Source organism: Maylandia zebra, linkage group LG19, assembly GCF_041146795.1.
Source record: "Maylandia zebra isolate NMK-2024a linkage group LG19, Mzebra_GT3a, whole genome shotgun sequence".
Classification (NCBI taxonomy): Eukaryota; Metazoa; Chordata; class Actinopteri; order Cichliformes; family Cichlidae; genus Maylandia; species Maylandia zebra.
The window spans coordinates 9,463,104-9,490,680 of NC_135185.1; the positions used below are offsets into that span (position 1 = coordinate 9,463,104).

General features: G+C 45.0%; 1 protein-coding gene across 2 annotated transcripts; it reads left to right on the forward strand.

Annotated features, from left to right (window-relative positions):
• Positions 1-23,977, forward strand: apoba (apolipoprotein Ba). Of its 2 annotated transcripts, none has more exons than XM_004569930.6 (29): positions 1-131; positions 661-702; positions 1,080-1,192; positions 1,278-1,381; positions 1,643-1,790; positions 2,766-2,912; positions 3,198-3,322; positions 3,399-3,475; positions 4,053-4,509; positions 4,783-4,933; positions 5,040-5,186; positions 5,742-5,953; positions 7,027-7,234; positions 7,312-7,482; positions 7,568-7,771; positions 8,079-8,243; positions 9,657-9,862; positions 9,941-10,123; positions 10,241-10,371; positions 10,962-11,169; positions 11,268-11,440; positions 11,522-11,697; positions 11,795-11,907; positions 11,998-12,371; positions 14,288-21,823; positions 21,924-22,035; positions 22,237-22,269; positions 22,384-22,570; positions 22,687-23,977. In XM_004569930.6, exons 1-29 carry the CDS (start codon positions 77-79, stop codon positions 23,833-23,835), a joined length of 13,107 nt encoding a protein of 4,368 aa, XP_004569987.3. In that variant the 5' UTR covers positions 1-76; the 3' UTR covers positions 23,836-23,977. The 2 variants fall into 2 exon arrangements, with proteins under 2 accessions (XP_004569987.3, XP_023009376.3); XM_023153608.3 differs by having other exon boundaries at positions 1,083-1,192.
• Positions 23,978-27,577: the final 3,600 nt, after the last annotated feature.

A 27,577-nucleotide genomic window follows, 5' to 3' on the forward strand; every position in this document is an offset into this window, starting at 1 on the left:
GGGACAGAAGGAGGGTCTTCATAAACGCTGAGCAGAGGTGCTGCTGTGTCAGTGTGGAGGAGGCCTGCAGCCCATCATGGGTCACAGGAAGCTGTGTCTGCTGCTGCTGCTCGGCTGCTGCGCGCGGGCTCGTAAGTACCGACCCGTCCTCGTGCACGCACACGAGGACGCTCTGTTAGTCTCACTCAAGCCGTTTTTCTACATGGATGAAAAAGTTGTTCTCTCACTGATCTCTGGGATCTTTCATTGTTTTCTTTCCTACTTTAAACTCGGTGCTTCCAGCGGTGTAGTCGTGCTCGCATCCATCTGTCAGTTTGACTCCAGCCGGAGACACGGGTCCCCTTTGGGGCGCGTCAGCTTTTCATGCTGTTCATATTATAAAAGTGTGAATATGAGCCATCAGATCTGAGACAGGAAACACTTGTCTCTCTGATGTGTGCCAAACGCAACAAAATCACTTTTTACACAAACAAATCTAAATTTCAAATGTTTGTATTCGAGTGTATAATGTTTATTTCTAATGGAACGCTTCAGTCGTCGGTGTGATCTTGGCTCTTTTTTAAGGTTTTATTATAATCGCGTCCTTCTGGCCTCTAGAAGCCGCTCTCATTACTCCAATATTAAAATACTGTTAAGTATGTTGATCGTGTTTTCTTCCAGAGGACGGGCAGGAGGTGGACCAACAAACTGCAGCCTGTCAGTGTAAGTCATCCTCACTCTTAAACATGCAAACTCATTTTTATTCATTTTTATTAAGGTTGAGCTGAAAATATTACGTATTTAAAGAACTGTGGACTTTCTCCTCGCTGGAGAAGGTCGAGTGTGTGCAAACACACACATCGACCTGCTAACAGATCAATGGCGCACTGGCCTGTTTTCTGGAGATAGCGGCTCGTGGACTCCTGTCCTGTTTGTGAATGAGAGCTGCTGCTCACTCTCACCTGCGACGGGGTCAAAGGTCAGCTGCTGAGTCATGGTGTGGAAAGCCAATCCTGAGATGCAGCAAGAGGACAACCATCGAAGCCTTTTCACATAAAGGAGCAAAGCCCTGACCATGTGACCCTCTCCTCCCCCCACAGCAGCATCCAGATTCAAGGCCTTCAGGAAGTACGTGTATCGGTACAGCACAGAGAGCCGGAACAGCGTGACCGGCGCCGCCGACCTGAGAGACGGCCATGCGCTCACCTGTCAGGTAAACAGCTGTTTATGCGTCCCGTTTTTCACCTGATGACACGATGTTCCTCTCTGACCGTGGCTCTGCTATCGCCACTCGTCAGGTGGAGGTCGAGGTCCCCCACCTGTGCAAGTTCATCATGCACACCAGGGGCTGCACCCTCAGGCCGGCCCCCAGCTCGGACGCCTTCCAGGCCGCCATGGAAAGGTGAGTGCAAAAACACAGACTGTATATTAAAATGGCATGCTGCTGCCATGTCGGTTTTTGGAGCAGCGAGCACATTTTCGAGTGAGGCTGGTTTATGACCCCGACAGGCTCCGACACTCTGCTCCCCTCAGAAAACATTCGATGTGTTACGTTTTAAAGATCGAGCCTTTGTGTCCACAGCAGCGGCGTGTTCAGGAGCAGCACCTTCACTGGCTGAACACGCCCCCCTCTGATCAGGTTTCACTGTCTTTGTTCATCCAGGAACCCTCTGAAGTTCACCCTGCAGGGTGTCTCCAACATTCAGCTTTACCCCGACGCCGACGAGGCGATCGGCATCCTCAACATCAAGAGAGGGATCGTTTCTGCTCTCATGGTGCCAGACACGGAGGACCAGCAGGGCGGCCGCACGGTGAGCGTCCTCTGAAACACTCCAAACCATAATCAGTGTTGTCACAGGAAATAGTTTATTTCAGGAAAAACAAAAAGATTTCTTTTATCAGGATTTTTTTTCTGTCAGTAAAGAAATTCAAACTTACCAAGAGTGGAAAACATGAAGGTTTTGAGTTTTAAGCCCACTTCCTGCTTCAACTATGTGTTCGTATCCACAAGATTAGCAAAGGTCACAGCAGGGTAACGCCTCTTCACTGCATTCAGACGTGACGAAGACGACCTGCTGATGTTCGGCCTGAGCTTCAGCATCGGGAAGAAAAGTGATTTCACTGACTGTGGCGAGGTTGTTGGTCTGAGTGTTGCTGCGGTTTTCCCACCAACCATCTCTGAGCTTACAGAGGAAATATCAGTGAGCAGCAGGGAGGAAGTCCTTGTTGATGTCACAGGAGAACGAGCAGGAAGCTGACGGGAAGGAAACAGGAACTCAAATAAGCTCGTGAGAAGACCATCTCTGTGCCTTGAAGCAGATGGACTCCAGCAGCAGAAGACCACACTAGGAAACAAAGGCAACGACTGACACAGACTCATGAAACAGGACAACAGCAGATGGGAAACGGTTTCCTGATTTCTGCTGCAAATGCATGAAAGCCTGTATCGGTGCTCAGGCTGTGGTGTGATGGTGTGATGGTGTTGGCCGTTGGGCCCCTGACCACGCTCACTGTGCCCATCCCTGTTGTAATGTTTGCATGCCTCAAACATTAATGATGACACCTTCAGTATTTCTCAGTTCCATTCTTTAATTCTCAGGCTTGCAGCGGCAACACAGTCTGCAGCGCTAACTTGTTCATCTCCCGTTTTCTGTTGTCCCCTTTTTTTTATCTCCTCCTTCGGCCTTACATTCGACCTTTCAAAATAAAAGTTCTGTAAACATCACACCTGTGTGACCTCAGGACCTGTCTACTATCCTTTTTTCTGCTGTTTTCTCCTTTTTCAGAGCACCGTGCACGGTCAGTGCGTCACTCTGGTGAACTCGAGCAGTGATGTTGCTACAGGTGTGACGCTGGTCAGAGATCTGTCCCAGTGTGACCAGTTCTACAGCAGAGAGCTGACCAACAGCCCGCTGGCCCTGCTGCAGAGACTGGTGGGAACTCAGAAGCAGTTTGTTCTTTTCTTTACCCTCAGTTTGATTTCCTGATTACTGCAGAAACAAATGCACGAAGCACTCAGACAGCTCCACACACCTTAACGATGTAACATCACCTGTAATTATTCTACTTAATGTTGTCCTGTCTGTGAGCTCGCTGAGGCTGACCGCAGACCTCGTGACAGTAATGTCACAGTAATACAGCCTCCGTGTCACAATAGTCACGAAAAAGGAGTTTAAATGGTGCAAACATGTTTTCTGAAGTCAGGTTTGTGTTTCCAGCACAGCCCGATATCCAAGCTGATCACAAGCACTCAAAGCTGCAGCTACCAGTTTGATCGGAGGGAAAGGCACATCACCACAGCCTCGTGCACAGAAAACCACAGCTACCTGCCGCTCTCCCACACGTGAGTCACCGCCTGACTGCATGTTTGTGTGCGTGCACAGGGCGCCGTTACGCCTCAGCTTTAATCTGCTCTGCAGGGACAGCATGGTGTCGTCAGAGCTGACGCAGGAGCTGCGCTTCCAGAGCAACAGGAGGACCAGCAACAGAGACTTCAGTGAGTGAGCTTTCCAGTCAGCTGTGGAGTTTCACACCTGGGGATTATTGTGTCCCCAGGTGATTCGTGTCACCTGTTTAAATTGACTTAAGGCTTAAAGTTTGCATTACTGGGGCGTGGCCTCTTTGACTGACAGGTGGATGGTGACACAGGTGGCTATAGCTGTCTGCTAGCTTCACCTGAACTGGACCTCTGGACCGTGTTTGTGCTGTTGGATCCTTTTTTGAGGACTTTTAATGACATTATGTGACCAATAATAAGGCTGCTGGGAGGTCACTGACTAACAGATCATCCAAGAAGTCTGACATTGAGTTTTAGTGAAGTTTGAGGATTTAATTTGGACAACAAAATATTGTCAGTTCTGAATTCTGAAGATTTGAAATGTGGGTGAGGTCATGTGACCACATCCATCCGTACACGTCGGTGCAACAGGCAGCTGCACCCCTACATGGCCAGCAGGAAAATAATTTAAGTCTCTTCATTAAAGTTTTATAAACCACTGCTGACGTCCATTGTTAAATGAGACTCACCTCTTACTGGGAAATGAATAAGTGACATCACATGTGTCTGTGTGCAGGTGTGGAGCGCGACCAGGTGAGGCCCCTTCACTTTGAAGATCCTGAAGATAAATCTCCAGTGCAGACAGGAGACGATGTTCTGACCACCTTACGGGAGCTGGTGACGTTAGCGGGCTCAGACCAGGGTCAAAAAAGGGCGGGCCTTTTCCATAAGCTGGTGTCCGGCCTGCGCGCCCTGAGGAACGAGACCCTGAGCCGGGCGGTCCCTGAGATGCGAGCGGCATCAGGCTGGCTCACCTGGCAGGCCCTGTTCCAGTGCGGGACCTCAGAGTGCACCAGCGCCATCCTGCAGATTATCCGGACCATCGACGGCGTTTCCCTGGAGACAGACGCTCTGGTCTACGCCTTGAGTCTGCGGGCTGACCCTGATGCTGCACGTGTGCGAGACATGCTCAGCATGGCTCAGTATAAACAGAGCAAGCCCATCATGTACGCTCTGGCCAACACAGTGAAGAAGTAAGTAAAGCTATGATGCAGTGCTTCAGGTGACCACTAGAGGGAGACCCATGGTCCCCATGTCTCAGTGTCACACGTGAGGAAGTATCGGTCATGGAGGTGGAACCGTCGTCAGCCATAAACGGCCGACAGGGCGTGCTCGTCACCATACTGGGCAGACAGCGTGGTGTTGCTTAGCACACCCGTGATCATAACAGTTTCCATCTCAGTCATGCCTGCAGCATCACGCATCATCTGACCTGAGCAGCTGACCACACTCTTTTTCATCCACAGGATCCATAAAAACACGGTAACGCCGGAGGTCACGGATGTGCTCACAGACGTGTCAAAGTTCATGGAGGTGCTCTTAAACGACTGCTCAGTCCCACACTATGACTCTCACCTTCCTCTTGACCCCGCAGAGATGTCCTTCCTTGTCCTGAGGGTACGTGAAGCGTGTCATGTAGTTTTAGATCCATGGACGTATTCTTCTGCTGAAAGCTGTCTCGGGGCTTCAGTCCTCCGCATAAATGTTGATTTCTAATCTGCAGGTCGTTGGGGTCATGGGTCAGGCCATGCAAGCCGTCAGCCCCAGCCTGATCTCGTCCATTTTACGATGTGCAAAGAAAGCAGAAGTCCCACTATCATATCAAAAGGCAGCCATACAGGCCTTTAGACGGATGGACGTCAGTGATGAGGTAAAGTCTCTCTCTTACATGGACACATCTCTCACACAGACTGATCTGGGAATGATTGAAACAGTCCAAAAATGACATGTCAGACTCATCTGCTCATTTTGAATCTGAGAATGTCTGAGAACCATCATCATGAACGTAGCTCATCACTGCATCCACACAGGAAGCTCAGACTGAACCAGAAGCACCTCCACCTCCTCTGAGCTTATTTAAGGTGGACTGGCGCCGAGTAGAAGCTGTGGTAATTCCTCTGGGTTGAGGAGGAGAGGAATCACCACAGCTTCTCAGCTTACAGGTTAAAGCAGCATCTCTGCTAGTATGGCAGGGGGCACATGAGTACAGTCATGACCACTGAAACATCTGGAGCCACAAACACAAGAACACACCAGTCCAGCTCCTCAGTTCAAACACCTGGACAGCAGGTACCCACAGACATACTCCTGAACATTTCAAACGTGAGGCTGGCATCAAATTCAAAATGAACAGATACTGACTCTGAAAATGTTCAGTATACACGTGATTGTATTCATGTGTCACTCCCCGTGTGGTTGGTTACAGGTCAGAGATGTGTTCGTGGAGGTGTACCGGGACGATCACAGCCCCGTAGAAAAGCGTGTAGCAGCTTTCCTGATTCTGATGAAGAGCCCGGACCGAGCGACCATCAGAGACATCGTCAGCAGTTTGGAGAACACGAGGGACGAGCAGCTCAGGAGCTTCGTGGTGTCTTACCTGAACAACATCAGAAACTCAGACGAACCACAAATACAGCAGTGAGTTAACGACCAGGGATGTCCTGCAGGGGGCGACTCCTCTGAAATCTGATTGTATAGAGGTCTGTGAGAAAATGAGGCGGATGGTCATCTCTGAACTCAGTGAACTCTTTCAGTGGGCTCGGCCTCTAGTTTCAGGTCTGACTCAAGAAAACATGAAGTTCATTTTGGAAACGATTTAGGGCAGGGCTACTTTGTTACTAGCACCTGAGCGTCTGCTGTCTGGGTTTTATGTCAGGTTGGTTCGATTGAAACATCCAGAATGTTCACTCGAGGTTTTTAAACATCAAGACTTCAAAGTGTGTTTGACTCTGAGGGCAAAGACGTGACGTGGATGATGATGGTTACAGGGCAATGATAGAAACCCTGCGGCCTGTTCGACACTGCGGTGGTTACATCCTCCTGTTATAAACAATCTCAGATTGGAAGAGTATTACCTGCACGTTGAACGCATCCTCCTATGTTATTCGTGTTTCCAGCACATTCACACATTTATGTTATTATGTGATGACATTAAATGGACTAAGCACCAACACTACAGACAGAGAAAGTCAGAAACTCGCTGAGCAGCCACATCTTTAGCTGGTTGAAATCAAAGTAAAGTAAAAAATAAACTGAAGTTTTCTGAATAACAGTACTGCAGCAGACTTTAAAAATAAGAAATAAACAGAAGCTGAGGCTGACATGTGTAATGAGCAAAGATGGTATCGGTCCAAATATCAGAGTGCAAAGTGGAGAAAGGACAGGAACCATCCATCCAGGCTTCCCTGCTCTGTACCTCGTTAAAGCCCTCGTTAGGCTTTCACAGCTGAGGGACTTAAGTTAAAGCAGAGAAAGAAGCTTTGTTTGAAAATACAATCATATTGATTGTACATGCACTTCTTCACCTCACCACTAGATGTCTCATGTACAGTCTGTATCTGTGATTACTCTGGGCTGATAGATGCCACCGTAGCAAGAGGAGGGCACCGGCCGGGGATCTGTACTGATCATGACTGAAAAAACAAAAGTGCTGCTGATTCTGCATTATATTAATAAACACTATTAAATATCATTTATTGTCCTTTCCAAAGACTCAGGGAGTACACTGAGTCGGCCCTGAATGGCCAGCCGTCACCCACAGGCGCCATCTTTGATGGCATGTCCCGCAACTACAAGCTGGACTCCTCCTTGGGATCAATCCAGAGCAACATCATCTTTGATGGAAGCGACACCTTACCCAAGGAGATGATGCTGGAGACCACGCTGAAGGTGTTTGACTACAGCTACGACATCTTCGAGGTATTGAATGACATGAATCTGCAGTACAAAAATCAGTTTTCTGTCGAGGTCCAAACATTTAAAATCTCCTTTTTAAGGTCGGCGTTGAAGGAACGGGATTCGAACCAACGATCGATGCTCTTTTTGGGGAGAGAGGTTTGCTCCCTGAATCCATTTCCAGACTGATGTACTTGGCGCAGGACAAAGCCCCAATGCTCAAAGCCATTTTGGACAGAATAGCACCCCAACGAGACAGAAGGAAGAGACAGGTGAGAGGTTCTCCACGTACACGGAGCTACCACATGAGCAAATGCTATGTCACATCCTGAAACACAGACTGTCCTGTGCTCTCAGATCCCAGAAGACTTTCTGAAAGACATGGCAGACAGAATCCAGAAACTTGTGAATGATGTGAGCTCCTCTCCAGCGCCTGAAGCCGCCGCCTACCTCCGACTTTTGGGGAATGAGATTGGATATCTGAAGACCGGCGAGATGAGGAAAATGTTTGAGACTCTGTTCATGTACTACCACGTCTTCATCAGGGTACTACCTGCCCAGGTGGGATATTCTGTCTCCTGACCGTTTGGTGTGTTGATCGTGGCAGGAAGTGGCACACAGCTCCAGTGTGCATCGGTGCCTCGATGCAGCCAGCATGGCGACATTAGAACGAAACAGTTCATAACATCAGGAGAGGATCACAGATGATTTAGTTCATTAGTTTTGTTTCACTTTTTAATTTTATTTGCTGCTTAGGTTTAGGATCTAAAAATTACTCTGGAGCAACTTTTGTGGTGCTTTTAGAGGATCCAGATGTGATAGTGGACTCTCCCATCATGTTTGTTTTCTCCTGTTTTCTTTCCAAAAGGTGTTCTCTGAGCTCATATCCAGGACTGACAATGAAGTCTTTGCCCACTACATCTTCATGGAGAATGCCTTTGCTCTACCCACCGCATCTGGCTTCCCTCTCAAGTTCTCACTAGCTGGTGTGTTTGCACCAGGTGTCAGAGGAGGCCTGACGCCCTCGGCAGCGGTATGTTGCTGCTCTTCATCACATTACAAGTCATGAATCCCAGACAGGCCAAAAAACAAAAAACAAATACAACTTGCAACCTGTAGGATATAGAGCTGCTGCATCGGATGCAAAACACTGGTATAGAAACATTATTCCAAAGGTACTGTATATGGACAACAAGATATAATATATAATACATCTTTAAATACAAGATTTACAATATTTACTTGTTTAATTTTTTTTCTGGATATGTTCCTGATCATAACTTTCTGAATTGTCAGACAGTTTTATTTGCTATTGTCCAAGTTTAATAATGTTCTTTGGTCTGTTCCTTTCATATTTGTAGTTATCGGTGCCTGTTTAGCTCGCTGCTTGGGTTTTAACTCTCCATGTTATTCCCATGCATGAAGGAAGCTCCGGAGTTAAGGTTGTGAAAAAGCTAGAAGAGAAATTACATTTTTCTTCAGGGTCCCCAGGCTTGGTTCCTTTTATGAAGTATAAAGTTAAAACAGTACTATTACGGAAGCTGGGGCCCAAAATAATACCAGAAAATAACTTTCTCATAAAAATATGGTTATTTTCAGTAATGACACTACAGTTTGTTGCCCTAATTTTACATGGGATTTTGCCTTTAGTGCTTTTAAACATTAAATTAGGAACATTTTAATGTGATTAAACAATTACCTATAAACAAGGTCAATGAATGTGGCAATAGGAATAATAATACTTAAATATACAGTTAGTTTAGATAATAATGGATTGCGTGCCCTGGGACAGAGGCGAGGCTGCCATATTGCACCATCGGCCCCTCTGACCATCACCAGTAGGCAACGGGTGAAGTGTCTTGCCCAAGGACACAACAACCGAGAGTGTCCGAGCCGGGGCTCGAACCGGCAACCTTCCGATTACAAGGCGAACTGCCAACTCTTGAGCCACGATCGCTCTGAATAGCAATAATAATAATAATTATTTGATGTAAAAAAAGTTTATAAGAATCATTTTATATATTTTTCCACAGCATTAAATTTGAATTTAACAGTTCAATCAGGTGAAAAAATTGTAATATAAAAGTATTTTACAGTTTTGTACTGTTCTTCTAGAATATCATTACATTTACATAAATAGACTGATTTCACATTTCAAATGTAGATTAACGTAAAATCACTGTAAATGTAATAAAACACAATTTTCTTGTTTTTTTTTTAATGTATTTGTCTGTTTAGATTGTTAAAATTCATTCACAAATGCATCATAATTTCACAAATATTTGTCCGTTATTTGAAAGATTGAACTGTTAAATTCAAATGTAATGCTATGGAAAAATAAATAAATAAATATATAAAATTATTCTTATAAACTAAAAAGGAAAAAAGAAAGAAAGCAGAAACAAGTCATGAATCCCTGTGTTACAGCTGCTCTGTGTCTCTGCAGACTGAGCTGTCCTTCATGCCTTCGGTTGGACTGGAGTTCATCACCCAGATGGGCGTGCACATTCCAGACTACGTGGACGCCGGGATTCAGACGCACACCAACATGTACCATGAAAGTTCCCTTAATGCTAAAGCTACAGTTAACCGAAGGCAGGTCAAGCTGTCCATCCCTGCTCCTCAGTCGAACACTCAGCTTTTCAGCGTGAGGTCAGTGACCCACAGTCTTTCTCTGTTTGAGTTGTGTTGTTATCACTCACCTCACTCCACGTTCTTTCTGAAATGCAGCACCAAGGTGCTGTCTCTGTCATCTGGTCAAACAACGATGGGGCCATGCAAGGTGGGAGACCGGGCCGACTCAGTCGATTGCCAGCCTCTGCTCAGTGGTCTGAAGCTCTGCACAGCAGTGCGTTACTCCAATCCTACCTCTGTGGATCAGGCACCATGTTCCCCTCTAACCGGAGAAACCAGGTAAGAAGGTTGATCAGCTCATCTGAGTTAATCCTTTGTGATTTGACTTTGACATCTATTGCTGCTTTTTACCACACAGCTAACAAATCCTGGATTAATGACAGTTTGTTCTTTCAGGTTTGCAGTTGAAATCCAGCCAACAGGAACAGTTTCAGAGTACACCGCCACCATCGCAGATGAAACGGTCAGAGAGGGCAAACGAGGGCGCCATAAGGTGGAAACGCTGAAATTAATCCTGAAGGCAGAAGGTAACGCTATTAAATATGATGTCTGGACGTGTTTGTGTGCAAGCTCAGTTCATAAGACTGAGAAGGTTAAACCATCATGCTCTCCCAGCTCTCCCAGCATCATGAACAAATATGAGTCGTTCTCACAAAACAGAGGGTGCTGTGTTTACTTTGGCTCATATCTGTCTTCATCATATTTTATATCTGGGCAGGGACAGCTCAGTAGGAGTGGTCGCCCATGATCAGAAGGTCAGGGGTTCAAATCCACTGAACGGCTACCGTGAGGTACCCTTCTCCCTGTACGCTGCTCGCCGGGCGCTGCATTGGTGGCTGCCCACTGCTTCACACAGTGAATGGGTTAAATGCAGAGAGGATTTCCCTACGGGGATCAATAAAGTACACATTATATAAATCCTTGTTTTCTTTAAACTGTTGTCAGGGATTTTGGAGTGTCTTTGGGGTGTAATGGTCCCTTCAGTGAAAGAATTCATAAAAATGAAGCACATTTTTGCTGACGCGTGTATTCTTTTCCTGTGCGTACTGGATAAAAGTCCACCTGTTGCTCCCTGCAGCTAACAGCCGGCTAATTGCTTTAATTCTTATCTTAACAGGCGACGATTCATCGGAGGCCTCGGCAGCTCTGAAATACAATCGCTTAAAAAACACCGTCTCTGCTGAGGTCGTCATTCCTGACTATGACGTGGAAGCAGGAGTCAAACTGGTTTTCACTGAGAGCGGTGCTGAGAGGAAGATGAGGGGCATCACCATCGATATCACCAACAAGAACATCCCACAGCTGACGCTTGTTGGACGTGCCAGGTACAGAGTTCATTAAACAAGTCTTGGGTCCTTTATGAGGTTTCGGTTGTGCTGAGTGGATGGGAAGCCGACAGTACACGTCTTTGTTTTAAATGCAGGCTTAGCATGATAAATGATGGCATGCTGCAACTCCAGATGGTCGTTCCTTCTCTGAAAGCCGATGCATCTCTCACTGCAAACCTAAAGAAGGATGAAGATGTGGTCATGGACCTGGAGACCATCATGCACCTCTCTGAGATATCATACCAGCAAAAAGCTTCCCTAAAATACGGTAACTGTGCCTCCTCTCATCAATACAGGGGACAGCTGCATGGATTCAGTCATTTGAGGGTTTTCTGGATTTTCTCTGCAGATAATGACAAGTTTGAGGTGGAACTGAAATCTGACCTGAATTCAGAGACGCAGAAAATGATCCCTAATGTGGAGGCTCATCGCAGGCAGCTTCAACAGCTCGTTGATGAGATCCTGGACCAGAGGGTGGCGAAGACAGACATGAAACTGCGTCACATCATCACAAAAGGAATCGAGGTGTCATAAAACATCGTGTTCAGAGTGTTACGCAGCTTTTACAGGCAGTTTTACAGCTTTACAGTGAGATCTAACAGGTCTTTGTTTCACTTTGAAGGCGGGTAACATATGGCTGGACAAACTGACGGCGCACATCCCCACTCTGGCAAAACTGCGAAGTAAGAGAAGCCTCTCTGATCTCGCTCTGCCAGAAAAACTGTTCCTGCAGTCGTAAGTGTTTAAAAAATCAGCCTCCAGATATGAATAGGCTCCACCTGTTCTGCAGCGCTTCAGTGTTCACCTTTCATTTTACCTCAACAGCGACACTTTGTTCCGGTACCAGTTCAACAAGGACAAGATGGCCATCTCACTTCCTCTTCCACTTGGAGGCAAAAAGTCCGAAGAGCTGAACGTACCAAACTCCCTGTCAGTGCCCCTCATAGATTTACCACAGATAGGTCTGTACATCCCACCCAGGGCCTATCAGCTCCCACGGTTCACCATACCACCGTCTCTGGATTTGTCTCTCCCCCTTCTCGGTCTGGCTGCAGCATCCACAAAGATCAGCAGCAACTTCTACAGCTGGGAAGGCTCGATCTCTGGGGGCAACAACACCGCCGATGTCCCCAGCTACACTGCACAGTTCAGGGCCACGGCCCAGTCACCTTTCAGCCTGTTGTCATACAAGCTTGAAGGTAAAAAGTTATTCTTCTGTCAAGTCACTTAAGACTCTATGAAATCTGACAGGATAAGATTGAGGCTGGCTAACAATGAGCTCTGCGCTCATGAAGTATTTAAATCAGCACGTGTGGTAGGCTCATGCACCTGTCAGCCGGCGCGTCATATTACTGTTAAGTTGGTCTTTGTTAAGATCAATTTGAGTCAGACTCTATGTTGGTTTTACGGCAAAGAGAGATCGGACCAGTGGGGTCCTCTGAAAACTTCCATGTACTGTGATATTTCTGCAGATTCATTTCCTGTTACTGGTTCAGCCATGGTCAGGAACAGTACTGATTAGAGATGGCACGATACCACTTTTTTATGTCCGATACCGATACCGATATCATAAATTTGGATATCTGCCGATACCGATATGAATCCGATATAGTGTGTTTTAATCAACAAAACTGTTTTTTAAATATCTTGCTGCATTTTGTATAAGTTCATACTCAAGTTTAAAACAACAACTACACTAAAGCTATTCTGTTATACCTGTATGCAAAAAAAAAAAGTTTCATAGTTCAGCAATACTGATCAATCTAATAAACTTAAACCTACACCATCCTCCCTATTCTGGTATTTTAAAGAGTACTTAGCGTAAATATTAAGCAACCTAACTAATAGGGTTCCAACTCCCAGCAACAACAAAAATAAAATAAATAAAAATAGGGAACCACCCCTCACGCTCCACCTCATGATGCCTAATTGACGTAATCAACCAACAACAATTTGATGCAGTGTGAAAAAAAATGCACAGAAATCAATTATTTTTCAAGAAATATTAAATAGATTCAACATCTTTCTTCAACAAAATTGCAGACTGCACAGATGGTACCTTCCCAAAGGAAAAAGTACTATAGCTTACTAGGGTATATATATTAGACTTAATAGTCACTATATACAGTAATTGACTTCTATTCATTTTACATCAAATTAAAACTTTGGGTGTCAGATAATTATTTATTAAAAGCTCGACATTTTAAATGAGAATAAGAAAGAAAAGTATGTCTTTGTGCCCCCTTTTCCCTGTTCATGCCCTATCGGCCCCCCTGGCTAAACTTTGCTAGATCCGCCCCTGCACAGTTACCAGCTGTCAGCTACGTAGAAAAAGATCCTCGAGTAGAAAGTAATATTAAATAAATTCTAACAACAGCTTATCAAGCTTAAACGTGCTGCTGTTGTTCAGCCGTTGGTTTCCTCTTTCTGGTGCAAAGTGGGCCAAAAACAAACAAGACAGAGGGACTCGCGACAGAAAAGCCGATCAGCTGATCATTAAGCAGTTTCATGATTGAAGTAGCAGCAAGAAGAGGCAGTCGCTCCATATATCGCTTGTTAAGCTTAACGCAGGAATGCTTTACATTCAGAGATGGACTTACACACTTGCTTTACTTCTCTCGGGGATAACTTTGTCGGAGATTAAATGCCAGGTTGCTAGCGAAGCTCCAAATACTATCCAGACCACCGACAGGTCCCGCATGCCACAGCCGCTCTATCACGTGATGCATACTGCTCCGACGTGCTAACGTTCTGAGGTGAGTTACGGCGTGTTGCAAGTTTTGTGAGGTGCTTTCGTGATATTTAATGGATCGGATTACATTTTTTATTTTTCTCCGATATCCGATCCAGTAATTTAGGTCAGTATCGGACCGATACCGATACGTAATATCGGATCGGTCCATCTCTAGTACTGATTAGTGCACATTTGGGTTGTGGTCCAAAACAAACTGCAAGTGCAGCAACAGTAAGATCAACACCTCTCAATCAGTGCCTGGAAAGCCCTGATGGTGCAGTGAGAAGAGTCTTCACTTACCAACATTTTGTCTTACAGCAGGTAAAACGTCATGCTTCCATGTTTGCATACTAATATAGTATCATTTGTGTCTGTTTTAAGGCACCGGGATGATGTCGGGAAGAGGCGATGATAATCTCAAGTATCTTCTGAATAGCTCCTTCAGCCATAGCCTCATCGACACAAGCGTCAGCGTCTTAGAAACATTAAGGGTGACGGACAAACTCAAGGCAAGAGCCAATTACAAGATGGAAGCTTCTAGTGCTTTAGGCTTGCAAGCCACCCTCTACTACTCTGCTCATGCGACTTCCTCCCTAAATTCAGACGAAGTCTCAGGAGATGGCACTGTCAACGGACTCCTCAAAATTGGCTCATTCCACACCAACGCTTCCTACCTTCACAGCTACAACCTACGCCCACTAGATCGAGAAGGACGAGGAGAATCCACTCTGAAGTTTGACTCACCAGTCCTACAAGTTCACAACACAGTCCGTGGAGTCTGCAAAAACTCAGAGTTATACATCATGTCCCAAACGAGCGCTCAGAGGGACATGCTCCAGCATGTGGCAGAACTCAGATATAAGGATACGCAGCTGACCCTGAAGTGCAGCGTCTTGGCCAAAGCCATGGGGGAATCACTAAGTAACCAAGTTGAGTTTGGAGTGTCCAACCAAATGGCCCTTCTCACAATTGAATCCCAGGCATATGACGACAAAAACAGGGTATACTCCCTGATATCAGGATCTCTGGATTCAAATGGGCTTCAGGTAAACTCTGAGGGTTCCCTCACCTTAGAAACAGGGCGTGTCTGGCATAAGGCTTCTGTAACAGCTGGAAAAAATGGTCTGACAGCAAGTGGCACAAACAGCATACAGTGCAGTCCTGTGACAGTGGAGAACATTTTCAACTGTGCGATAGACAACAGTGGAGCATCCCTGTCCTCCTCTACCAAAGCGATGGGTGACGAGAGCAGAGGGGAGCTGAAAATTGAGGGTGAAGTCACAGCTGCTAAAGCCTCTCTTTACGGTGACCTGAAGGGATATGCGTACGACGCAACGACATTAAGCAGCGTGAAAATGATGCTGGACAGAAGAGCTCTGAGTTTTACCGGAAACACAAAGGGAACACTCAGACAGATGAAAACAGAAAACAGCCACAAACTCACCCTCACCCTGTGGACCCTCAGCCTCCGCTCCGAGTCAAACAACTTCATCTGTGACGATATTTACTACAAGCAAGACACCAAGCTCGATGTGAAGCCATTTTTTACGCGATTCAATATGAGAAATGACCTCCGGTTTTATGACGTCGCTTTGAGCCACGAGGGTCACGTAAGGCTCGAGCCTGTTAAGGTGGATCTCCGTGGAAGCATGACTGCAGCTCACAGAGAGCAACACAGCGTCAAACATACCTATGAACTCACCTATGACTCACCTGTGGCTGGCACCATGAAATACAGCACATCTGGAAACGTGATGGACGCCCAGCTCACTCACAGCTGTGAACTGGAATTTGCTGGACTGTCTTTAACATCAGACTGTGAGGCGCAGGTAGACTCTGCACCTGTGCGGTTTAACAGCACCGTTCGCACCATGGCGCTGCCTTTTCGCCTCACTGTGGATGCTGGTTTCAACGCGGCGGGAGAAATTAATCTACATGGGCAGCACACCGGAGACACGTACAGCCAGCTGCTGCTGAAAGCTGAGCCCCTAGCTCTTTCATTTGCACATAAAAGCGGCATATCAACAGCTCATAAGCTTCCAAGTGGGGAATCCTCTGCTGGTGTAAAGAACATATTTGAAGGTTTCCTGACTCCAAGCGATCAATTATTATCTTGGGAAGTAAAGTCTAAACTGAACGACCGTGCTTACAACCAGGCGACCAGTATTTCCAACAATCCAGAGAAAGCTGAATTGGAGTTTTCAGCAATAATGTTAGAAGATTTACAAGAAAATGCAAAATTCAACATGTCTGGTTTCCTGCAGTATGATAAGAACAGTGACTGTCATATCATCGAGATTCCACTCATCGAGAGCTTTCCTGCAGCTTTTCAGCAGCTCAAAAACACACTGGTTCAAACCTTAGAGTCACTGCAGCAGGTCATCCGTGATGTAGATATCGACGGGCTCATCAGCAACTTTAGAGAAAAGCTAGAACGCCTGCCGACACAAGTGAGTAACTTGATGCAAGAGCTAGAGTTGGAGAAAAAAGTAAATCAAGTGAAAGTGAAACTTGATGATTGGATCGGTGCCTCCGCTGTCACGATGAATGACTTGGAGCTTGCTGTGAAGAATCTGAGGAAGAATTTAGAAACCACAGTAACGGACATCATCACCAAAATTCAAAAGCTCGTTTTTTCCGTTGAAGAGTACATCAAGGGTGGACGTCTTGAAGCCCAGATAACAAATGTTCTTTCTGATGTCGGAAATCACACGTGGGCCTTCGATGACCAATATAAAATTAAGCGGTCATTTCTCAGAGTTCTTGATATCATCGAAGACATTATGAAACAGATCGATTTCCAGAAACTCCGGATAACCGGTGCTGTGTTTCTCCAGGAGCTAGACTCCAAATATGAAATCTTGGAGACGATTAAAACCAAACTATCAGAACTGAAACGAGTCATTGAGGATTTTAACATCAAGTCGATTTTTGAGGATCTGAAGGAGTATCTCCTTTCAGTTGACTGGGCTGCGCATGTTGAGCAGTTATCTTATAATATCCCCCCTTCAGAGATAGCAAAAGTCATGGAGTCGGTCCATGATGTTATCGTCAACTGGATTGATGAATATGAAATCCCCAACAAAATCAATGAAGTGTATTTCTACATCAGGGATCTTGTTTTAAAATACGACCTCGATGATATATTCAAACAGCTGATGGATCAGGTGGTGATTCTGGTCGAGCAGTTTAAAATTGAAAAGACTGTGCAGTCACTGGTAGAAGCTTTGAAGTCTATCAAATTTGAATATTTTTATGATAAAATAATGCAATTTCTGTCCAGTGTGACAAATCAGCTCAGAGCGATCGACTTTAAGAAGAGCATCGATGACCTTAATGAATATATTTCTTCGACTCTTAAATCAATGAGGACATTTCGGTACGGTGCCTTCGTTGATGACGCTAATAAGAAGATTGCTGAACTAACAAACTACATCAACGAGCAGATTAAAATATATGAGCTGGTGAAAAAAATTGAGGCTTTTAGGGACTTTTTCAGAGAGATCCAAACTTCCATTTTTACGTATTTGGATGAACTAAAAAACACAAAAGTGGCTGATGCTCTAAAAAGACTGAAAAATGTGATCGATACTACATTTTACAACGACATCAAACTGAAGGTGCAGGATATCCTTGAGGATGCAAGGGAGAGAATTGTTGACATGGACATCAGAGGCGAACTGTATTTATTCCTCGAAAGAGTGAGCGATTCCTACAGAAATATTGTTGAATTAATGTCTGCAAACTTTAACCAAGTGATGGATCAGATTGTAAAAACAGCAAAGGACAATGAGTTCATTGACCAGACGAAGCAGGCTGTAGATGAATTTCTGAGCTTACTGAAAAGAGGTAAGATTGAAGTTCCTACTTTTACAGTACCTCTCACTGATCTTGTTATTCGAGGATTTACAGTTGACATGAAGAATCTGCAGGACATTAGCATCCCAGCTCAAATTTCACTCCCTCCGTTCACCATCCTCAACTTGTACACCATCCCTGGCTTCACGATAGATGTCGATGAGATCAAAGCTAGGATCATTGCTCTGATAGATGAAATCAGAGACTTTGAGATCCAAACACCTGACCCAGAGGAAATCTTTGGTGATCTGAAAGTTCTCTACCTGTCTGAACTACCCGATCTCACCTTCACAGGAATAACTCTATCGGAAATAACATTTCCAGCAATCAACATTCCCAAGTTGCAGTGGAGAGGCTTTGATGTCTTACCACTCCCAGTTCCAGAGATAACTTATCCCAGGATTCCCAGTGACATTTGTGTCCCACGTTTTGGAAAACTCCATGGAGAATTTAGGGTGTACTCGGAAGACCTGACTCTCATTACAACAGGAAAAATTGAAAACTCAACATCCACACCAAAAAACCCACAGTTTACAGCCATCGTTGCGTCTCATGCCAAGTCGCGCTTCAAGGCGCTGGAGTACACGTTTGAAGTCACGGCTCAGCTGGAGGCTCCCAGAATGAAGAAGCTGCAGTTCACAGAAACACTGAAGGCTGCACACATGGCCTTTGCCATTGACCACGAAGGATCCCTGATACTCACCGGCACCGCTGCTGAGGCTTCTGCCAAGACTGTCGCCAGAGCTGCAACCCAAATGTACACAGCAGAGTTGGTCAGTAAAATGGACCTTACTTTAAAGAGTGGAGTCCATGCAGCCGTAGCCACAGCCTATAACCACAGCTTGAATATCCCGTCACATGAAATTTCAAGTCAGGCATCAGTGAGACAGAATATAGCAGCCTCTGCAGAATCTGGCAGAGTCACTGTGACTGGAGAGACTACAGGAAATGGAAAGTGGTCGGTTTATGACTACGCTGATGAAGGTACTCACAAAAGCAACATGGAGTTTGATGTAAATTTCAGCACTGCAAAGTTAACATTTGTTGGAGAAACTGACTGTGAGGCCTTAAAAGCCAAGCACACGCTAAGAGCTGAATCAGTGCTCTTAAATCGGATTAGTATTGATGCAAAATGTGAAACTGAAACTCCATCTGTGAAGAAGAGTGTTTTGGTTTTGGATGGAGTGGCTGATATCGGGGACCTGAAGGTTGCGCTCGCAGCCTATCACGATGTTGAATTCAATGGAAAACTGACTGGATCCATGTCCAACTCGCTGGAGTTCACAATCCATCCATTTGAGGTGGCCTTCGATGTTAAGAATAAAGTAAACTCGAAGGTTTTCTTTCCCCTGAGACTGACTGGAAAGGTAGCTCTGCAGCATGACTGTGGTGTTGCATTAAACTCTGTGAAACAGCACGCGTCCTGCTTTGCTTTGGCAAGGTTCAATCAGTACAAGTACAGTCACAACATCACCGCAGAAAACAATGATATGGACATCTTCTTCCACTCTTCCGCAAACGGAGAGGCTAACCTGGAATTTTTGACGATTCCGCTCTCTATCCCAGAGATGAGCATACCTTATTTCCATATTAAAACCCCTGAAGTCAGAGAATTTCCGCTGTGGGAAAATGCTGGATTCCAAACTTTGCTCACCACACCTCAGCAATCATTTGACATGAACTTGAAGCTTCACTATTACAAGAACCCTGACACCCACAGCTTTGAACTGTACCTTAAACCGATCTACGGTGCAATCAGCGACAAAGCCACCGTCCTCCAGGCTCAGTTTGAAGAGTTTTGGGACAAAGTGGTTGCATTTTTAAAAGATTCATACAACCAAGCAAGGCCACAGTACATCAAACACAGAACTGACACATCTAGCCTGCCACCTAGCATCTTCAGAGTCCCCGGATATAAAATACCAATCCTGGATATACAGGTTTCACCTTTCAGTGCCGAGATGCCGGCCTTTAGCTATTTCATTCCCAAAGAGGTCAGGACCCCAAGCTTTAAAGTCCCAGCTCTGGGGTTCTCTGTGCCGTCCTATACGCTTGTGCTGCCATTATTAACGTTTGCTGTCATTCATGTTCCAGAAACGTTAAGTGAAGTAACCTTGCCCACTTTTAGACTGCCACCCATGCAGAACAACATAGCGATCCCAGCTATGGGTAACATGACATTTGATTTCTCCTTCAAATCCGCTGTGATTTCGTTCATTGCCAGCGCAGGCCTTTACAATCAGTCTGACATTGTTGCTCGTTTTGGCACCTCTTCAACGTCAGCGTTTGACATTTTGAACATAAAAATCGACGGCACCGCCAGCTTGACGAGGACGAGAGGAATAAAAGTGGCCTCAGCTGTTTCCCTGGAGCACGACAACATCAATGCAAACCACGAATGTGCTGTCAACCTCAACAAAAGGGGCATGGAAGCTTCTTTAACCAACACTGCAAAGGTCAAGCTACCCTTCCTCAACCTGGAGCTGAATCAAGAGCTCATCGGAAACACCAAAACAAAGCCAAATCTCACATCCAAGAAAAAGTTAAAGTACATTTTTAGCATTCCTCTGATTGAGGCTGCAGGAAACTGTGACATGAACTGGGAACTGGAAGCGCTTCCTTCTTATGTGTCTCTGGAGACCTGCACCCAGGGGAAGACAGACATTATGATGGTGAACGGCTGTATCTTTTCTGGAGATCTGGAGAATAAAGCCAGTTTCTACTTCACTGCCAACAGCCTGCGTTCAACTGTCAAGACTGTCTTAAACTCAAACCTCGACAAACAGGAGAAACAAAAACGAAACTCCAACAACATCTTCCTGTTTGACTTGAATAAGGAGTTAGCTCTGGCAGTTTCCTTGCAGCGAATTTTTGCAACGGCTGAATGCACGAGCACCAACAATGTCGATTTGGCCTTTTTCACAACAAATGGAAAACATGTCACTAAAGGAGAACTGGACTTTATTCCTTTAACGACCTTCAAGACCAAACTGAATATCGAAGCGAGCCAGCCGAGCAGTTTGGGTGATGCTCGACTCATTCAGAGCATTAACCTGGCCGTCAGCTCAGAGAAGCAGTCTCTCACCTGGAGAGTTAAGGAACAGCTTGCGTCTTTCGTCCATGCTCATCTTTTACTGCTGTCCAATGATGAATCAGCAGTGCACTTGAATTTGGCTGGATCAGTAGAAGGTCCCCTCGCTTTTTTGAAGACAGTTAAGATTCCTATTTATCAGAATACCCTCTGGGATGTGCTCAGGTTTGATCAGGTCACCAGTATGAATAAATTACAATTCCTCAATGTCTCCACTAGTATTGTGTACACAAAGAGCATGGATGGCCATGAATATGCAATACCGTTTACCCTTTTGGAAAATGGTGTCAGTTTTAGCGTCCCTCAGATCAGCATTGCAGTGCCTTCATGGCTCAAAGGAATTCCAAGCTCCATAAGGAACATAGATGAGTGTCTGGAAAACCCAGACGTCCCGGATCATCTCACACTTCCCCCTGTGATCTCACTTCCTGCCTTTAATGTACCATTCACGACACTGCATGTGGAGCCCTTCACACTCGATCCTAAGAACCTCAGCGTCCCGAGGGTGATCAGCACCGAGGCCTTTGAAATCATGCTGCCTGGCCTGCCAGTACTGTCAGTGCCTGGTTATGACATTAACACAGAGTACCTGCAGGGAAAAACATCATTCCTTTCATTTAAGATACCACAATATGAAATCACAGTCTTACCTTTTACTCTACCAAAATCAGTGACCATCGGGGGGCAAACCATCAGCCTAAATTACATCACACGCCAGATTTCCAACTTTGACCTTCCAGCCATCACCATTCCAGAGCAAAGAATCGAAATCCCTGCAACGACCCTCCATCTGCCTTCAAGTGTGTTTATCCCATCTTTTGGTGCTCTCAGCGTCTCTGTGAAGGTTTCATCTCCCATTTATAGTGTGTCGACAACTGCCAGTGTCGAGAAAAAGGACTCTGACCTATTAACTTCACTGAAATCCAGATGTGTTTCTACCATGAACTTCTTGGAATACGACCTCTCTGGTAAGACTAAAACATACGCCACTTTACCTGATACCACACATTTGTAAGCATTGCTGCATGTAAGGCAATATAAAACCTAATCTTGCCCATGTTTCCCCAGCTGATGCAACCATCGTATATGATAATGGGGCAATGAGTCTAACTGGGAAGGGAAAATTGATTCACACTGATGGAAATGTCAACTGGCAACATGTTTTGGCACAAAATGTCCGGTAAGTTAAACAAACGCTGCATTCTAGAGTCGACTGGAAACACTGGTTTAACTTTAAATAAGTTTCCCCATTTCTGTACACTGGTAAACATTTCATGCACACCACTAAAGTGCATCAGAAGCTGTGATGAACTGTCTCAGATCCCATCCGATAAACATTCAAAGTCTGGAATTAAACCCTCAATCGCTCGTTTTCTTTCAGAATGAAGCGCCGAGTCTCAGCAGCTGAGTCACTGTGAGTTTATTTCATGCAGATGCTGATGTTTCACATCTCTCCATAGTTCTCTGTCAGGTGTTTATCACATATGATCTGGAGCATATCTGTACTAACGGTGTGTCTGTTTTAAAGGGAGCCTCGTCACACACTTAGCGTTGACATCAGCAGTCGAACGTTCACAGATGTGAGCTTCCGCTTTGCTTCCCGCAAAGATGGCATCACTGCATCCGTGTCTTCGCCATCATCTGGTTTCCTTGGAGTGCATTTACAGAGGAGGTCTCCATCACAGTTGTATGGGAAGCTGTTCAGTCGATACCTGGTATTACATCTTAGACTCTTTTATTTCATATTATTGTTACTGTGAGTGCAGCTTTCCAGACTGTTTGATGCTCTGTTTAAAGTCATACTCTTCTCAACGTCTTCCCTCACTCTCAGTCGTCTCCAGAGAGGGATACCGATGTCTTCGCTGCAAAAGTCTCACTGAGAAACTCGCAAAAATTCTTTGTGCAGACTTCGTGGAATCGGGACTTCCTTTGGGATGTGATGGAAGGCACCAAGCACAGAGTTCCTGCAATGACAGACGCTGTGTTCAAGTGCATTAACAAGTATCACACCTCCCACTTTGGCTTTGACATCAACCGTGGCAGCAAGAAGCTGAAAAACACACTTTCTTATGCCATAGAGCGAGCCTACGATCAGGTTCCTGTGTCTTGTACCACACCGCAGGATTGGATCCAAAACTTTGCTGATGGAGCGCGAGATAACTACCGGAAGGCCTCTGACGTCTTGATGTCCATGACTGTGCAGGATGCTATAGACAGGCTGTTTGAGACGGTGAAGCGTGTCATGAAACAGTGTGAAAACAACATGAATGTGCTGCTAGATGCAGCCTTGCAGTTTTTGAATGACACACGGTTCATGGTGCCGGGATCGGAGAGGAAGCTCTCTCTTATGGAAGCGGTCCAGGAAGCCCGTAGTGCCATTCAAAGAATCAACGGCCTCGTGGAGAACATCTCTACAGACATCAGGAAAATCAGGTTCACCGTACCTGGAAGTGATGCTTTTGTTAGCGGAGATGAGATCATGGATAAGGTGGGGAATATTCTGGACCAGCTGAGAGAGGGTGTGATCAGCGTGATCAACGTGCTCCACCTGACAGCTGCTGGATGTTTACGCGTCGTTGCTGAAAAAGCTGAGAGTTTCCTCGCCTACCTGCAAGATCAAAACTCTGAAATTTCCTCTAAAGTTAATGCCATTTATGCAGATGTTCTGCAGTTTTCAGAACAGCACGGCGAGGAGGCGCAGAGGTGCACGACTGAGTACAGAGACCTCATCAAACTCAAGACCCAGAAAGCCTTAAATGCTCTGAGCATGGAGCGAGTAAATGATGGGACCAGCAGGATCATCAGTATTTTGCAGGTGCGCTTCTATGAGGGACTTGAAGCCAGTGTGGCTCTAATGACCAGGGTCTCCCAGAGCACAGCACCCTACGTTAGAGTCAGCGATGAGAAGATGGACATTGAGATACCTTTACCCTTCCTCTGGAGGTCTTTCAGCGAATGGCCAACGCCACTTAGGCAGTGAATCACAACTTTGAAGATAAAGTGGTTTCATAATGGATGAAAAAATTGAAAAACCCCTTTTTTGACAATAAAAACTGTTTTAAAGTGATATTCATGAATGATAAAAATAAATTACGTTTCTTCTGTGAGATTCACTGAATGTGGTTCAGCCTGCACGTTGCTGTTTGTTGGTGTTCAGCTAAACAGATGCTGAACTCCAGTTTGTGTTTGTCTCATTGTGTCCTCCTGAAGCTCCTGGACTCATTTACACAAATAACATCAGAAATCTATAAGAATAAGAAGCATCAAAGCTTTCTGTGGTTCTTAGTCGTTTCCTCCTTTGTTGTTTGGCTTCTTCCTGTTAAACTTTGAAGATCAGTTTTCTCATGTTGGTTTACTTCCTGTTCTTAGGTTGTCTGCTCTGGCCTCCTTTGTTCCATCTGTGTCTCATCCCCAGTCAGCCTCCGAGTCCAAAAAGCTGTAAAATGTAAACAAACAGAAGGAAATGCAAATCTAATAAACTTCTATTTTACCTGCAGAAGAACAGAGAAAACATAAACTGAGAAAACGTACCATTTTAGGTACAATAAGAAAATTCTGCAACATCCGGTCTTCTTTTAACAACAGTCTGTAATGTCTGTGATCGGCACACTGGGGTGGTGGTCCCTCTTTTCAGGAAGGGGGGACCAGAGGGTGTGGTGCAACATCCTCAGCCTCCACGGGGAAGCTCTACACCAGGGAGCTAGACAGGAGAATCTGCCAAACATGTGCTTCCTGGACTTGAAGAAGGTATTCAACCATGTCTGACCTGGCATCCTTTAGGGGTGCTTTGGCAGTACGGGCTGGACGATATAGCCTCAAAATGATATCACCATATTTCTGACCTGAGCAGCAGATGTTTCTGTAACCATTAAAGCTGCTGGTCTGAGTGACATCAGCAGCGCTCCCGTTATTTTCCTCCAGTCTGGATGTTTGAAGTCTGGAAGTTTGTGAAGAGAAACTCTTTAGGTCCAGTGTGGAGTGAGGAGCAGGGAAAGAGATGCTGCTGGCTTTAAAACTATTCTATTCTATTCTATTCTATTCTATTCAGCATAAGCATTTTTCCATGCATGACAAAAAGCTCAAAGCGAAGCACCACATTTATGATCTTTTATGTCTTTCTTTTGTTTAGTTGAGTTTGAGGTTTTCAGTCCAGATAAAGAAAAAAATATGAACACACAATAACACAGGTTCAGATTTGTATTATTAGTTTTTATGAAATAAGGAGAATAGTTTGTGTCCGTCCTGTTTTGTGCTTTGGCTGCTGTGACAGAGGAACTGTTCAGTCTTATTTTAAAAGGTCTGCTCCAAAACACCGACCTCTCCATGACCTCCTGTGGTGATGATGGTGACGATGATGATGGTGCACTGTTATTGTAGATGATAATAACTCCTCTCAGAGGAGAGGAGTTATTATCTTTCTTTATTAATGTGTCGTGAGTCGGTGTAAAAGGATCCAGATGTGTAATTTTCTTCACACAGGAGGTCCATACCTAAGTCACCATGTTTGAGCCTCACGGCGTCGTTAGCATAAAAACAATGTGAAAGTTATAGGAGGAAATGACAAGTTTTACCACATCATCATCATCATGAGTCACTGCGAGGGGAAACCACACATCTGCATGAAGTAAAACACGGGGAGATGCTCTTATACAATATCAGATGTCTGTGTGTCCGTGTGTGTGCATGCGTGTGTGAGTGTGTGTGGATGCGTGTGTGAGTGTGTGTGTGTGTGTGTGTGTGCATGCGTGTGTGAGTGTGTGTGCATGCGTGTGTGCGCGCTGCCATGACTGAGCTCAGACAAAACAAAGACACCTGATACGATGTGAATCTTTGTCAGTTCATCTGCTCCTCACGTTAGAACAATGGACCTCACGCTGCTGCCTTCATTACTTTATCTTCTCTGTTCTTCATCACTCGTCCTCCTCAGGGTCGCACACAGAGGGACACACAACCAGTCTCACTCACATCTTTGTGTGTGGAGTGTGGGAGGAAGCCAGGCAGCCACAGAGAGAACGTGTCATTTTTAACAACACACAGATACAGGGGGAGGCCACCTGTGACACACCTGTACCAGACCTGTGATTGATTATTGGGATATTATGTGTGTAACCAGTGACCGGCCGTGCAGCAAGCAGACCGTGGACTCAGGAAGCAAACATTTAATGCTGAGCCCTCGCAGGAAATCCAAACACCGGGAATTTTAGGAAGACAACGAGACACACAGCCATGACATTATGTATGAGGGATAACGAGGGAGAGGCAGCAGGTTGGAGCACAGCTGAGGATAACTAATAATGACTCAGGAGAAAGTTAAACTGAAGACAGACACAGAACAGCAACCACCAAAATACAACGGGGAGACAGAAGCAACTGAACGAGGAGAATCCAAAATCAAACAATGCAAAAGGTTAAAGTAACTTGAAGATATAAAAATGAAAAACAAGACCCTTAAACCCAAAAACTCAAACCTGGGCCCAGACCAGCAGACCAAAGCAAAGAACAAACCCTTCACATCTGTCTGGGCCGTGCTGGGCTCTGAGGGTGTAAGAATGAGCTCAGGATGAAACTAAAATAACCGGGATAAAACTGAAAGCACTTCGTGTGTGACGACAGCCACACGAGCTCAGTGTGTGGATCACTATTATTATCACATTCACACCAACGTGTTGCCAACACAGATGTCTGCTGAGGGCCTCTGTGAAAGTGACTGGCTTTAATATTAAACACTTCACACAAATGAATGTACATCATTTTGTGATGTTAAATCAGCTGATAAAAACTAAGGACTGATTATTTTTTTGTTTATTTCGTTTTTGCTGACAACATGTTTAATAAAAAGAGGGCGCAGGTTTAATAAGTTAGAGTTTCAGTCTGGATGCAACTGAAACAATCCCCCCCAAATTTGTGTAATTTTATTTACAATCATTCACAAAGTTTTTCTTTATATTAAAATGTGCAAAAATGAGATAAATTGCAAAAATGAATGGCAGAGAGGAAAATTGCAAAGTTGCATTTTTCTTATTATTATCATAAAAAAAGGACGAATTCACTTCAGCACATGCATGTTGTATTTATTTGAAATTAATGCCAGTCATTTCTATCATTTATGCAATTTAATGTGAATTTAAAGATGAGATATTTATCTTCATGTTCATCTGAAAGTCTGGGATGAATATAAATATGTTACAGAAGCCAAGACGATAAATATGACTTATAAAAACTGAAATACACAGTATGACAAACAAAAAGGTAAATCTCGTTACATAATAAACTGAGGAAAATAAAAATAACGGATAAAATCTTTTTTAAAGACTAACAATGAACAAAATAAAATAATAATTCTATTTTGGCGATTGTGGCTCAAGAGTTGGGAGTTCGCCTTGTAATCGGAAGGTTGCTGGTTCGAGCCCCGGCTTAGACAGTCTCGGTCGTTGTGTCCTTGGGCAAGACACTTCACCCGTTGCCTACTGGTGGTGGTCAGAGGGCCCGGTGGTGCCAGTGTCCGGCAGCCTCGCCTCTGTCAGTGCGCCCCAGGGTGGCTGTGGCTACAATGTAGCTTGCCATCACCAGTGTGTGAATGTGTGTGTGAATGGGTGGATGACTGGATAAGTAAAGCGCTATATAAATACAGGCCATTTACCATTTTAATTGTCATTTGGTACGTTCAAGTTAACAGCGGGTGTAGTTACACTCCGGGCCCGTGGGGGCGGTAATGAGCTGGA

Bases quoted from the DNA above. Each gene is read 5' to 3' on its own strand.
- apoba (XM_004569930.6), top strand. From the start codon at position 77: ATGGGTCACAGGAAGCTGTGTCTGCTGCTGCTGCTCGGCTGCTGCGCG. The intron at 22,036-22,236 runs GTAAGTTAAACA...GTTTTCTTTCAG, and splicing joins GTTTTGGCACAAAATGTCCG to AATGAAGCGCCGAGTCTCAG. The intron at 22,270-22,383 runs GTGAGTTTATTT...TCTGTTTTAAAG, and splicing joins GTCTCAGCAGCTGAGTCACT to GGAGCCTCGTCACACACTTA.